Genomic DNA, 14,149 nt, shown 5'->3' with positions numbered 1-14,149 from the left:
TGCTCTGGAGCTGACCCTGGCTCTGCAACAAAGCAATGGGAGAAGATATATATATTATAAATAAGAGAATATTGTTTATCTGTTAATATAGTGCTGAACAACTCACACACACAAAACCCCATGTAAGCCCTGAACTGTGACCTCCCTGTATGGGAAAAAACAAACAAACTGATCACTATTCATCATTAGGGAATAAGTAATAATGAAATATGAGGGCATTTATGGTGTAGTGGTCAGAGGTGGAGCGGAGGTAAAGCTTCCCCAGTGGAGGGAGGTGAGCTCTGTGCAGGAACAGCCACAGTGGACGGCTGGTAAACGGATGCCCCTTTAAACCTGCGCGGTGACGTCAGATATTTTTGACAGGGGGCAGGCAGCGGGAGAAGAGGGGAGCGGATGTACCCAGGGTGAAGGATGCCCAGCATAATGTCACCGGTGTATTCGCTCTCCCACCTATCCGTGTCATGATAAACGCTGCCGGGGCGGTCGCCCGCAGGATGCCGTCGGTGGCCCGGCGGAGCGGGTGCTGGATAGCGTGGTGCCAGGCGGTCCTGCTCGGCGTGTCGGCGCTGGTTATCGTGGCCGAACGGAGCGCTCGTAAGTGGGCATAGAATTCCCTGCGCTAGCGGGCTGCTAGTTTGCTGCTGTGAAACTGAATGTGGAAACAGAGGAGGGGAATGCTGTGATTGTGTGGAGTGTTTGCGTTGGCGGTAATGAATGAAAAGTGCTGTGCCTCAGCCATAATGCTTCGTGCTGGAGCTTTCCCGCTGCAGCCGTAGTTCAGGTTAGACACACAATTGAAATGGTGATGTTGTAGCAGAGCTCATGCTGCTGAACTGACAAACCTAGCTAGTTGTTTTTTTTTAATGCATAGCTTTGTAACGTGGGCTTTGGTTAGCGCGGCTGGGTTGGCCAAATTTGGGCCCCAGGATCTCCAGGGGTCATTCAGCAGGGTCACAGATGATTCAGTTTTACAATTAACCTCCACTGTAAAAGGCTGTACTTGATATCCATAGGAATAATCCAAAAGCATATATTATTTACATAGGTTATTACTATGATAGACCCTTTTCAAGGCAGACATGTTGACTTGTCAAAGCAAGAAAAGCACGTGTGAATAATAGCATTAAAGATGGCTCCATGGCACCAAGTGTCCCAGTAAGTGTCTCGCACGCAATACCAGAGCCCTGGAAATGGCTCACCTAAATGGAATCCAGCCATTCAGTCACTAATGTTGTTAATGCCACCTCCCGCCTTAGCAAGCCAAATGTCTGTTGCGTAAAGGGTCTATTAATATTTATGTTAGTATCATTAATACTTGCGTATCTCAACTGATGGGCATCTTGAGTCTGTATTGGAAACAGCGTGCAGCACTCAGGTGTGATGATTCCCTGACTAAGCAGATCAATGGGCCAAGGGCAGGACACAAGAGAGTCGAGGTGACTGGATGTGTACAAAGTGTGACTTTGCCTGCAGCAGGTATTCCATTCCCCGAAGATAAAAATACTGTGCTGCTGCATGGACCCAGCCTGTCACAGAAAAATGAGGCGTTCGTTAAAATGATCAATACAGCGAGATGCACTTTCTGGTCCTTGACAAGTTATTATTTACACAGTGAAAGAAGCCTTGTGTAACTAAAGACAAATAACTGCAGGCTGTGCTAGAGCCAGGAGTCAGACTCTGGTCTTCTTATTATCAGCTCATTAGAACAGCTTCCTCTTAAATTAAAGGACAATTCACTTGAGCAAGGTGTAAGTGCTCTTTAATTTCTCAAGGACTCTGCTGGCTTGTGCAGCTCTCACCAAAATTCTCACACATATGCTGAGTTTTATGTGCTGTGTCTCTTTTAAAAGCTGCATGGCTATATGAATTCTTTACTGAAAGCAAACATGTCACTTGAGACACAAAATCCTAACGCTGCCCCTCATTTGTGTGTCTGTATCTGTTTGTGTGTGTGTGTGTGTGTCAGTGATCTACTGTATAGGGTTTTACCTTTGGAATGAGGAGACGCAGTGGGCAGGCCTCACTCTCGGCCTTTTTCTACCGGGGACGGCAGTTCAACTGCTAAGTATGAAATGGTACTATGACGACGGCGATGACAGGCGATGCTACCTCTCTGTCATACACATACTGCACTTGGGCATCTTCAAAAGGTAAGATGTTTGCAACTGTATTATAAAAAATAATATCAATTGTGTATGTGGAGGATCGGAATACAGAAAAGAAAAAAATCTATTAATAACAATCTGTCATTGAAACCTCCATAGGGAGGTTACTGTGTATCACTTCTCTGGTTTCTGTCTCTATCTCCCTCTTCTGGCAGGTTATGGGACTGTATGAGGTCTGTGCTGCACATGCAGGACTCAGTGGCCGATCTCGGAGCCGCTGTCATGCAGCAGGCAGATGTTGCTGCTCTTTGGCTGCTGGAGGCCCTCGTCCTCACGCTGCCTCAGAGCCTGCTGCAGGCGTATGTCGTGGTGTCCACTGATGTGGGCATCATGTCCCCAGGTAGACTGATCATAGCATGAATTATTGGCTCGACATCTTGTCTGTGGCCTGTCAGTTTTTGTTGTTGGTGTCTAAATAGGAAACATGTATTTTTTCATACTTCTTTCTGTTTTTACCCTCAGTGGCCTATTGCTGTGGTCTGTGTGTGCTGTCTATTTCCTGGGCCCTGGTACTGTACAGCAGAGCCTGCTGTCTGATAAGACCAGGCCACCTGGCAATGCCTCCGGCAGCCCTGCTGTGCCAGCTGGTGTGGAGGGCAGGCATGCTGGGTGCAAGGGTGACTTGCCTCATGTTCTTTGCCAGGGTCTTTAACTGGTGGGTCTGTGGAGTAGCTGGTAAGCATCAATCTTCATGGGTGCTTTTGTGTAGCTGACACTTACAGTCTGATACCCTTGAAGGGAAGAGAAAGGGTGCAATTAAGTGATAATGAAATATTGCAACATAGAAACATGGGACACAAATGCAAGGTAGAGATTCTAAATCTTCCTCATAACCCATCATTTATGAATTATAAAAAACATCAGATTTTTATTCTTTAGTTAATTAGTGATGTAACTACCCTCAGTGTGATGCAGCATGTCCTCTTAATCCAGTTTTTCACTTGCTTCTCGGCATCAGCTTTAAACACTGCATATGGATCCCCTGTTGCGCTTGTACCTCCTAGTCTATTTTTACGTCGACCTCCAGGTTTCCACTGGCTCACGGCCTCCTTCTGGCTGGTATCACAGCAACCAGACATCTGCACAGGCCCCTGGTGTTGGCGTGCCTTTAATGGCATCATGGGCCTCGTCCACGTCTTCCTTTTCCTCAACGTCAAAGACGGACCCTCGCGCTTCCGCATGGCCAGCTTTTATGCAGTAAGGCCTGACTTTTCACGAAGTGCTCTTCCTCATCTTGTTTGCCCTGTGCTTGATTCTGGTGTGTGTTTTCAATATGCTATTTTGTATTCCATATACAGCATTGCCTCATTGACTTACACACAGGGCAGCTGCACACACGCTCATACACACACACACACACAGACAGTTTGCATTGTCATCCTCGCCTCTGCGTCCTTAGTTTACAGTGACGTAATGCTGTCTGCAGATGACTGATGATGTGACCTTCTCTCCTCCTTTAGTTCATGCTCGTAGAGAATGCCACTCTGCTGCTGGCCGCCTCCGACTTCCTTAGCGAAGCATCATGGGACAACATGACCCTTCCCACCACTGTGCTGTGTAGCTTTCTCCTTGGTGAGTCACTCTCTGTAGCTGCGCTCCTTTTGTTGTGGAACAGATTTGCCTCAGATGTTTTGATGCACCGTGGTTGTAATTAGACTAGTGTCAAAACGTCTAATAGTTTCTGTAGTATCTGAGTAATACAACTCCAGCTGTGATAGCAATAGTACAAAGATAATTGGCATTATTTTCATACAAATTCATACAAATTTACCATTCAACACAGATCTTCTGTGCAAGACATTCAAATGCAGGATATTCTGCATATTTTTGATACAGCCAAACATGATAGAAATAAAAAATATATATAATATATACATAGTGTGCTAAATTCAATTGTTTCCTGTTTCCTGCTTCCCAGGCGCTACCTCTCTTGTCCTATACTACCGGTTCCTCCACCCCAAGTCAACAGAGATCTCCCAGGGTTTGAACCACAACCACATGGGCAGCACGTGCATAGAACGAGGGGAGTCCTCCTTCTCTCTCGGAGATAAAAGCCTGCCAGCTCCTTCCATTCAAAACCACGGCAGCTTCTCCCTCTCAGGTGTGGCTGGTTCTCTACTGGAGCACCCGGGAACCTGTGAGGGCCGGCCTAACAGCTCCTGCCCTTGCTACCACCACCACTGGCTCCTAATCCGACTGGCTCTGAAAACAGGAGACTTGGGGAAGATCAATAGAGCCTATGGGGCCGGCGGAGCAGCAGCCATACTGGACATGGAGGAGTACAACCAGGAGTTTAAGAGCAACGAGGGCATTACTACCACAGGAGGAGGCAGCTGCGGGGGTGTGTCCACCTCTGAGTCTCAGGGCAAAGGCCTGGCACCTCTCTCAGACTGCAAAGATGAATTCCAGAGCGTCAGCGAGCCCACTTCAACCGAACAACCTGAAGAAGAGGACGACAGTCTGGAAATGGAGAGCCCGCTGGAGTCACCCACGTCAGATTTCAAACGTAGCTCGCCAGAGGGCAAGTCTGTGTTTGGAGACAGTCCGGAGCCATACTTCTGCCCTACAGAGTCAAGTTCAACCTTATATTTCAGCGCTGATCCTCAGTCTCCCAGCAGTGCCAGTAACCCCCGTTTGGACAGGGACATTGGGGGTCTGGAACACGGGGTGCGCCTCAACTCCATCCCCAGTGATCCAGCCCTTCACAGAGATATACGTGGGCTCATGGGACGGGTTGGGCCACGCTGTACTTCCACTCCTAAATTGGACTCTGGAGTGCTGGACTCCCCGTCTACTGTCCCTCATCTCACAGGTCCAAGGAGGCAGCTTATAATGTCCCGAAGAGATGAAGACGACAGCTTCTAGCTTTCTCAAGACTAGAATCAGGGAAAGAGCAACAGCAGCTTATCCAACACTAAAGTACACCAGCTTTTGGAAGGCTGCCTTTTCACCTGCTCAGTGCTGTAGGATGAAAACGCTGGCAGAAATTTCACCTCTAAATGTCTATATATTTAGTACACTGTGAGGCATAGCATATGCAGCAATTTTGGGATAATGCTAAGCTAGCCCATGCTCTTTTCAAACCATCAACTGTTTTCTGAAAAGCATCACTTTGCCCAAAGGTTGGACACACAGAGGTGAAACCTTCAGCAGTGTTTTCATCAGATATGAAGACAAAGAGCTCACTGGCCACAAGGGTGGTGTATGGAGCTCAGACACACCTTCAGCCTAACATCCAATAAACATTTATTTTTTACCAATTTAACAAATCTTTTGGCAGCAATTAACTAAAGCCTCAAGAATTATACTGTGCAAAAAGTGAGCACTGGTTCTGTAAGGGTGTAATGACATATTTAAAAAGTAGCCATGAGTTATATCAGTAAACGTCATTAGAAATACTCAGCTGTTTTATGATCTCAGATAACTGATGATATCTATATTCCACACTGCTGTTATTCATGTTAATAATTGCCAGCAGTTATGAGAACAGAGGAGTGATTCCTAGATCTAAAGGGGACAGGAGTGTCTGACCTCAGAATCTTTACCATCTCAGCATAAGCCAGAGCTTTATTGGCTTCTTAAAAGCACAATTATCTTCTGTACTATACATCTATTGCTGTGATTTTTTTGTTATTTCCCATTTGAAAAAACACACAAACCCCACATCCCCTCAGAGAATAATATACTGTATTTTTTGTATAATCATGTCAACTGGCACTGCTTTGAGCAGGGCCGGTGTGTCAACCTGGCGAAACTGTGTTCGATGTTTTAACTTAATTTACATGTTGACCATGTAATTGCTGAAATGTTTTTTGAATTTACATTATGTTGGGGGGGAAAAAAATCACATCTCAGGCACTGACTTCCAAATGCTTTCAGACTGTCTATTGTGCAACAAAATGAAAAGATGCTTCTGAGGTACTTGTAGTGACTTTTTTATGTGCTCTTGATTGCTATTTCTGGGGGCGGGACAAATGCGTTTTTGCTCATTACTGTTCTGTAAAAGGGATGAAATTCACTGACAAAACAGTGACATAATGCTGGGTGCCCTCTCGCGCCCAGGTGACTGCCTATATGAAATTTTGAACTGTGAAGTGCAAGGCCACTGGTGGCTTTAAATAAGCAATAAACAGCCTACATATTGGGGAGACTGGAGGTGTTTTTTAATTTTTTTAAAACTTTGCCCAATATTTATGTTGTTTTTTTTAAATTGAAGTGTTAAAAGGCGTTGAATTTTCTGAATATTTTGAGCATTTAAAACGTGCAGTGCTGTATGGTCACACATGTGGAGGCAGTCTTTTGTCATGTCAGACTCAACTTATTGTGCCTCAAGGAAGGTATTTATGGCACTCGCCCTTTAAGAAGCCGCGCATGCGCAAATCAGTGAGAAAGTTTACTCCTGAACTTCGTAGTCAGAAAAATTGTGATTTATAAAATAGCAGGGAAAACACCATTGAGTTGACATGGCATTTCGCCGAAGAAACAAGAGTTACCCTTTCTTCAGCCAGGAATTCTTAATTCAAAACCATGCCGACATCGTCTTCAGTTTGGTGATTTTCATTTTGATTGGACTGATGTTTGAGGTGAGATGAACTCAGATTCTTTTCTTCCCTCGTCTCACTCAGCTGTTTTAAGACGGAAAGCCTGCTGCACGTTCAGGGATGTAACTTGGTGCCAAATGACGTCTCATTCTGTCGAAATTATCTTTTGCTTTGTGAAAGAAAAAAGTTTGCTTGTTTGACTGCATCTGAGGCTTATATCGGTGTGATCAGTTTCGCGGATATGGTGGCTAGTTGCTGCACTTTTAACATGTTTTGTGAACAATGTATGTTGCTCGCAGTCCAAGTAGCAACGTATGATTTTTAAACCGAGAGAGAAAGAGAGAGCTGAAAACAAACAGGGTGTAAAACTGAAACTTGACTAGTTTCTGCTTAAAGTTTTCGCCGTGTCGCTCTTCATACTTTAACCTAAAGTCCAAATGGAGCCTCTTAAACCGGGAAACAATTAAACTCATGTCGGCACAGACACAAGTGGCTACTTACAAACAACAAAACGTAACTCATTTGTTTCCTAAAGTTCACGTTTTACCCTTTTGACAATGTCTTGTTCCAGTTTCCAGCAAAGACAGTCCGCTGCAACATTTTGAGTCCAAGATTTGTCAGTTACCAAAGACAGACAGGAAGTAAAGCGTGTTCGGCATTCAACTTAAAAGCATCGCCGTTTGCCTCAGAATGAGTTCTAGTACACGTCCGCCGTTGGGGGATTTTATTTTGAAAAGCGCGGATGGAAGATGCGTGACTTTTGGTCGTTACTTTGACGGTCGTCGTTAACTGCCACGTCTCAATCTCTGAGCTGCTGCTGTTGCCTCCCGTGGGCTCAGCTGAACGAAAGAGTGCTTTGACCTGCAGGGATTTCACTTCTGAAACACAGTGACTGAATTAATCGGGTGTCTCATTAGCTAACTGCTTCTCCTACGTGCGCACAAACAGGCTCCTAGCCCTGAGCATTTAGCTAAGTTTCAATCCGGAACCCTGGTTGTGCTCACACAGCTGGTCAAAAAAAAAAAAAAAAACAAGCAGGGGATTTCCTAACATTTTCTAGTTCCTTAGAAAAGAGAACAGCGGTGCGATGACTGGTCTTGAAATTGACATTCTGGCGTTGACTGGTCACCTGTGGCCTCGGTGCGCAAGGAGTGACTGGTGACTTGTTGCACTGTGGTGCTCAAACTGGGGCCAGGGGGACCAACAGGGGCCCTTGAGGGCTCTCAGTGAGAAAGACACTTTGATCATCATGTACCGAGTCAGATCTACGAAGAGGGGAATGGTTGGAGACTAAATGTGTATGTGTGTTAAGATATGTATGTGATCTCCCCAGGGGATTGAAGATAACTGTGAGTGTTCACATGCTGATCAACTAGATGAGGGAGACACAAATGTTTGCACAAAATGTTAATTTTACTACTGTACTAAAATCATTAGTCAAATATTGTATAAGTCAACTGACAAAAAAATGTGCTTAAGTAAATTATCAAGCAAAATGTGCTAATAATTTTCTGTTTTCAGCTCTCACATGTGAGGATTTTCTGCTTTTCGTCTTTATATATTGTCACGTATTGAATGCATTAGTGTTTTTGACCATCGGTTGGACAAAACAAACATCATTGTGGGCTCTGAGAAACTTTGACGGGCATGTTTCTCTATGAGACTAAATGATGAATTTAAATCTGTTTTCTTGCGAGATACTCGATAGTTCTGCCTCTTCAGGCCTCCAAAGGTTAATCAAAAGAAACAAATCTGAAATCTAACAATAATCATTGGATTGAACTAGTCGCAGCTCATAGGCGCACGCAACCTGTGACGAGACGCTGCAGCTACACATTGCTTTATTTTAAAGTGGTCACAAGCCAAAAAAAAAGGTTGGGGAAACACTGGTCCGATGTTTATCTTCGTGTCAGGATGCCTCACATATGATAATTTAGGAATCTCGGTCAGGTCAATACAGGCCTTGTCATGCCAGACAGATTTCTCAGCAGAACCTCTTAAAGAATTCAGCTCCCAGTAGCCTATTAGGATGCCATGAGGGGGGGGGGGGCTGACTGGCAGTGTGATAATAACATTATATAATCTCAGGAGCAAGGATTCACGCTCACTCTCTGTGTTCCCCTGCACACTCGCACAAACCCCTGTCACAAACCCACGTACACACTTTGGTGATGCTTTGATGACTGGCCTCATGTGGTTGCATTCAGACAGGTTCACTGACATATGTTGCTAATTACCACCATGTCTTATTTCCAGGCGACAGCCAAGACAGCCATACTGTTCATTCAGCCACAGTACAATGTCACCACGCTATCACCAGGTACGCAGTTTAATGACCAATTTCTGTGACCTTTCTGCATCTCCAGCATTGCGATATTGTGATCACAAAACGCCGCTCCCGGATGTTTAACGTACCTCTGATTGCAAACGTGTGTTTTGCCCCTCCTATGTGTGCTCAGAGGGAGAGGTGACTTTGTACTATTACGGATGGAAGGACTGTGCCACCATCCTCTTCTATTTCTTCATCGCCATCATCCTCCATGCAGTAGTGCAGGAGTATCTTCTGGATGTAAGTACCCAGCCACTGTGACACAGTGCACCAGTCACACAGAGAAGTCCATGCCCTGGCATTTTGTAGCTGTTTACCAGAAATGTATCCTTATTATAGTAAGAGAAGGAAACAAATATTGCAGATGGCTTCCTGGTCAGCAAAAAAGGCAGCACAGAATTAGCACATGCAGTTTGGTACTAACTGCCAGTACATCTATTTCTCATTTCTGCATGTTTATCTAACCTGATGTGCACTGATGAAAAGACTCTATGTTTTGCAGCAATTAATTGAAAATAAATCATTGCAAGTCTACAAATTCAACACTCTCTATATTCCCCAGTGATAAGTACCAAATTACATCTTTCTTTCCAAATCCAAATTGTTAATTACGGACATCCTACATAAAAAAAAAACAAAAAAAAACAGAGGAGCAGCATGCTGAGAATAAATCAGACTGAAAACAAACTGATGCTGCTCCAGTTCTGTGGAGTTGTGGAGACAGGAAGAGAGAGGAGCATTTGATCCATCTGAAAGTATGAGCCCTGGTGTCATTGTTTAGAAATAGGCCAGCGAGGAGGAACAAGGTTTTATTTTAGCAACATCACCGCGCTTCGCTAAAGTGTCTTAAAAGGACTACTTCTTCAGAGGAGGGTTTTTCGGCAGCAGCCATAAATAGTACCTGCTGTCTTTTCTCGCCCTAGTTATTTGTATGACTGTGACGCTTCCTTGTGCCTGACAATGACATAGTCAACATGCCAGCCATTATGACTGGATCCAGCTGCATTCACATGATCTGTTGTATTGTTCACATCGCAGAAAGTCAACAGGCGTCTCCACCTGTCCAAGAGCAAGAATACCAAGTTTAATGAGTCTGGTCAACTGTGTGTGTTTCACTTGGTGTCGAGCGTGTGGAGTTTTTACATCCTCATAACAGTGAGTGACATTTTCAAATTCTGTTGTGTTCAGTGACTACTTCCTTGTTACTGCAGAGAAATGTCACGTACATATTTAAACTTTTTCTCACATTGAGGAGCTGTGTGTGCTCTTTTCTCATGTTTCTTCACACAGGAGGGATATCTCCTGCATCCCAGCAGCCTTTGGGAGAACTATCCCCACGTACACCTCAGGTACGACATTCTAACCAGCTCTGTCACTGATTTATACACATAAAAATGGTAACAAAGTCTTGGCAGTATGGCTGCAAGACTATGGCAGTCGTACGTTTTTTGTTTTTCTCTGTAAAAGATATTCACACATACTCATTCATCCATAGAACCACATGCTAGCCTGTCAAATTATCCCAAAGCCCAAGTTGACATCAATATGTCCAAAAAACAAATGTATTCAGTTTACTATCATTGAGGACCAAGACAACAGGCAAATATTCACATTTGAGAAGCTGAAAACAGTAAATTTTTGGCATTTTTGCTTAAAAAAGACAAGATACTAATTGTGCTTTAATATGACTAACATTCTAAGGAACAGTAAATGGTAGCGCTAAAACCATAAAATGATCAGCAACGATTCTGAAAGGTGTTGGTGTAGGTGTTGTTTACTTTGCAAAGGTCACACCAATGTGCTGATCATCTCTGTTAAAGCTGACAAATACTGCTAACATCACTAGTGCTTATTGCAGAACAGGTTTCACATTAAGCAAAGTACTGCAAGGTAGTTGCCACACAATAAATGTAGGGACTTCCTTACTTGGGGCCCCTTCCTGACTAGCTGTGTTAAGATGCAGAGTTTATAGCCTATTCTATAGTTTATTATTCTCTAGTTTGGGCAGCCACCTGATTTCAGAAGCATTCATGTTAATGGGGCAATATGGTTCGAGGAGAGAATTTAACACACATTTAACAGCTACATTAGAATGAAACTGGGAAAATATAATACTGTGACCGCAGTGTAAATGTCTTCCTTTCTCCTGCTGTTCCTCTGTCTGTATTTGTGCTCCAGGTTTCAAGTGAAGTTTTTCTACCTCACTCAGCTGGCATACTGGCTCCATGCCTTGCCAGAGCTCTACTTCCAGAAAGTACGCAAGGTCAGTAAGGAGGCCCTGAGAACTGGAGGGAGCTCTGGAGTGTGACTAGATAAGCTCTGTGTGTGTGTGTGTGTGTGTGTGTGTGTGTGTTTGTGTTTGTGTTCTGCATATATTCTTACTAGACAAGAAGAGTAAAAAAGAACAAAAGAACTCCAGGATTTGAAAATATTGTGCCTTTGCCAATAAATGTGTTTTTTTCTTCTTTTTCCTCAGGAGGAGATTTCTCGTCAGCTGCAGTACATCTGCCTGTATCTGCTGCACATCTCTGCAGCCTATTTGTTAAAGTAAGCATTCAGCCGAGGGACCTTTTTGACAAGCTAACTCAAAGGCTTGTCAAGGAAAATATGCATTAATAGTGATAAAAAATAAATATCAGAAGATCCGTAATGAAACACCCTGAAGTTTGAAACTCCTTGAATCAGTTGTCACCTAATAATATCGCCTGCCTCTCGCTTCTCTCTGGTGCAGCATGAGCCGCGTGGGTCTGGTGCTCCTCTTCCTCCAGTACGTGTCAGAGCTGGGCTTCCACATCGCCAGACTGTTTTACTTCACTGATGAGAACCATCAGAAAATGTAAGCAACCTCAGAATATTTTTACTGCTGTTAACTTGACTTTAAGATCCACTGATATGATCTTATCACAGATACTGAAATCTTTAAACCCCATTTTTTTTTCTCTCTCGGTTATCACCTCCTCCTCTCTAACCTACTGTATCACACGCTTTTCACTTTTTAGTCTCCTAAAATGTACTGTTTTATTATTGCCTTGTTTAATCAGAGTATCACTGGCCAGTTTATCATCCCTGCACCTTTTTTTATTGACCTCATTTTCTCTGTGTGTGCCGTGCTTCAGGTTTGACCTGTGGGCGGTGAGCTTTGTGTTTACACGAATGGCCACACTGACCCTGATGTTCCTGGCTGTTGGGTTTGGTTTGGCTCGTGCTGAGAACCAGGGCCTGGACTGGGAGATGGGCAACTTCAACTCTGTACTGATAAGGTAAAGACCTATGGCCAGCATCTGTGGATAGTGACTGATTTTGTGGCACTGCCATTACTTTTTATAGCTACTATATCAACTGTATCGTAGAAAACACACGTAGCGCCCATAAAAACTGTTGACTTTTAACGTTTTATCATTTTATATCATAACTCACAGCCAGATCTTGACACTGATTGACAGAAAATGACTCTTTAATTTCAAAGTAAAAACATGTCTGCAAATGGATTCAATGAGGTTTTACATGTCACAGTAACAATGTGACATTTCAAATCCTAATTCACTGTACTTGCATAAACGCGTCTCTGAATTAACAGTGATTTTACAAGCCAATATATTTAGACTTTGTACCTTATTATTTTTGACTTATTTACTCCACTTTTAATTTTAGCGCCACTCTTTGTGATGATGTATGATAGCAGTAACCAGACCAAACTGAACTGTGGTCTCCATGTGGTCCTGGGCAACCGTTACTGCCAAAGCCTGAGAAATTGAACAAATATTCTTCAGACCTTATTTTATTACACACACACACACTCACACTAGGGCCAATGAGTCATTGTACTAATTCAGCACACAGCTTCAGGTCTATTTTCCAAAACACGCAGTTGCACTAATCTTCTTGCCTTGGGCTCCACTCAGGATGACTGTTCTACTGCTGGTATGTTTGACCCAATCTTGGCTACTCTGGAAGTTTATCCGCTTCCAGCTGAGGCGCTGGAGGGAGTTCAGACACGAACAGGCTGTTCGCAAGAAGACTTCCACAAAACAAGTCCTACGACCACTGAAGAGAGACTCACGTGAGTGTGAACCCCCACCCAAACACGTTTCGCGATACACTGACGTCATATCCTAACAGTTACAGAAGAGTCAGGCAACACGTGCTTCGTAATATCAACATTTTCACGAATGTGACTTGATTCCTTTTTTGATTTCATTCCCATCATTCCCTGCTTTCTTCATTGTCCTAACCATGCTGAATGTCTGATATGGGCTGCGTTAGTAGAGATCCTGACTTCTCACTTCTCTCTCTCCTGCTAGTTGGCCACCATGAAAACGGAGTTCTTAAAGCTGAGAATGGAGCCTCTCCTCGGACCAAAAAGCTCAAATCCCCCTAAGACAACACACTGACTGGCCTGAACAGTGGCCTTAGCCACGGCTAAGGTTCCTCATCAGCACAGCAGGGACGCTGGCAGCCACTGACCGCCAAGCTTCTTGTTGAGTATGTCCTGAGATGTTACAGAGACTCAGTCACTACAGACTTAGGCTTGAATGCTGGAAAATGAAATCCAAGGAAATCCCTCGAGCCCAACAGACATTTACTCTTCTCATCATATCAGTATTTTTTATACATCCACGCAGTCTGCTATCCCACCCTAAGGAGCGCCATTGTACGCAGAATGATTAAAATGTAACGTGAACACAGTATGCAGCACACATGTTACTGTGTGTCAATGTTGAATGTGTTGATGCATATCCTCATACATAAGTACTGTATTGGTTGTAGTGTTGTCTGATGTCGCAGCTGTTTTCAGCTCTTGCCATTGAGCCGGCTTTGCTTGTTTTCTAGTCTGTTCCATTGGAGCAGAGGAACGTTACTGATGATATGAGCTTACTGTATATTGGCCTGAACATTTTCCCTTTACCACATCAGGGAGGGGATGCTGGCCAACCAAAAAAAAGTGGTCACCTGGGCTCCTCCTACAAATCCTACATTTGTCACTGGTCACTTAACAGATAAGCATCAAGTATGTATGTTGGATATCACTGCATGCCATTCCATGTTTTTTTTTTTCTTTTAATTGTTTTGTTAATTACTTTATTAAATAATGCAATTTTCTGAAATGAGATTTG

The 14,149-nt window shown here is 43.8% G+C and overlaps 2 protein-coding genes across 2 annotated transcripts; both read left to right on the top strand.

Moving 5' to 3' along the window:
* The first annotated feature begins 461 nt into the window (after positions 1-461).
* Positions 462-5,030, top strand: xkr5a (XK related 5a). The gene is made up of 7 exons (XM_070849058.1): positions 462-594; positions 1,967-2,150; positions 2,321-2,505; positions 2,628-2,840; positions 3,193-3,362; positions 3,626-3,737; positions 4,084-5,030. The coding sequence occupies exons 1-7, from the start codon at positions 462-464 to the stop codon at positions 5,028-5,030; spliced, it is 1,944 nt and encodes a 647-aa protein (XP_070705159.1).
* A 1,540-nt stretch (positions 5,031-6,570) lies between these two features.
* tram2 (translocation associated membrane protein 2) lies at positions 6,571-14,140 on the top strand. The gene is made up of 11 exons (XM_070849059.1): positions 6,571-6,748; positions 8,963-9,026; positions 9,166-9,275; positions 10,074-10,190; positions 10,326-10,384; positions 11,214-11,298; positions 11,512-11,582; positions 11,767-11,871; positions 12,152-12,295; positions 12,938-13,095; positions 13,337-14,140. Exons 1-11 carry the CDS (start codon positions 6,629-6,631, stop codon positions 13,411-13,413), a joined length of 1,110 nt encoding a protein of 369 aa, XP_070705160.1. The 5' UTR covers positions 6,571-6,628; the 3' UTR covers positions 13,414-14,140.
* The last annotated feature ends 9 nt before the right edge of the window (positions 14,141-14,149 follow it).

Source organism: Pempheris klunzingeri, chromosome 18 (genome assembly GCF_042242105.1).
Source record: "Pempheris klunzingeri isolate RE-2024b chromosome 18, fPemKlu1.hap1, whole genome shotgun sequence".
Lineage (NCBI taxonomy): Eukaryota > Metazoa > Chordata > Actinopteri > Acropomatiformes > Pempheridae > Pempheris > Pempheris klunzingeri.
The sequence above is the reverse complement of the archived record's forward strand: the minus strand, read 5'-3'. Positions and strand labels throughout refer to the sequence as shown.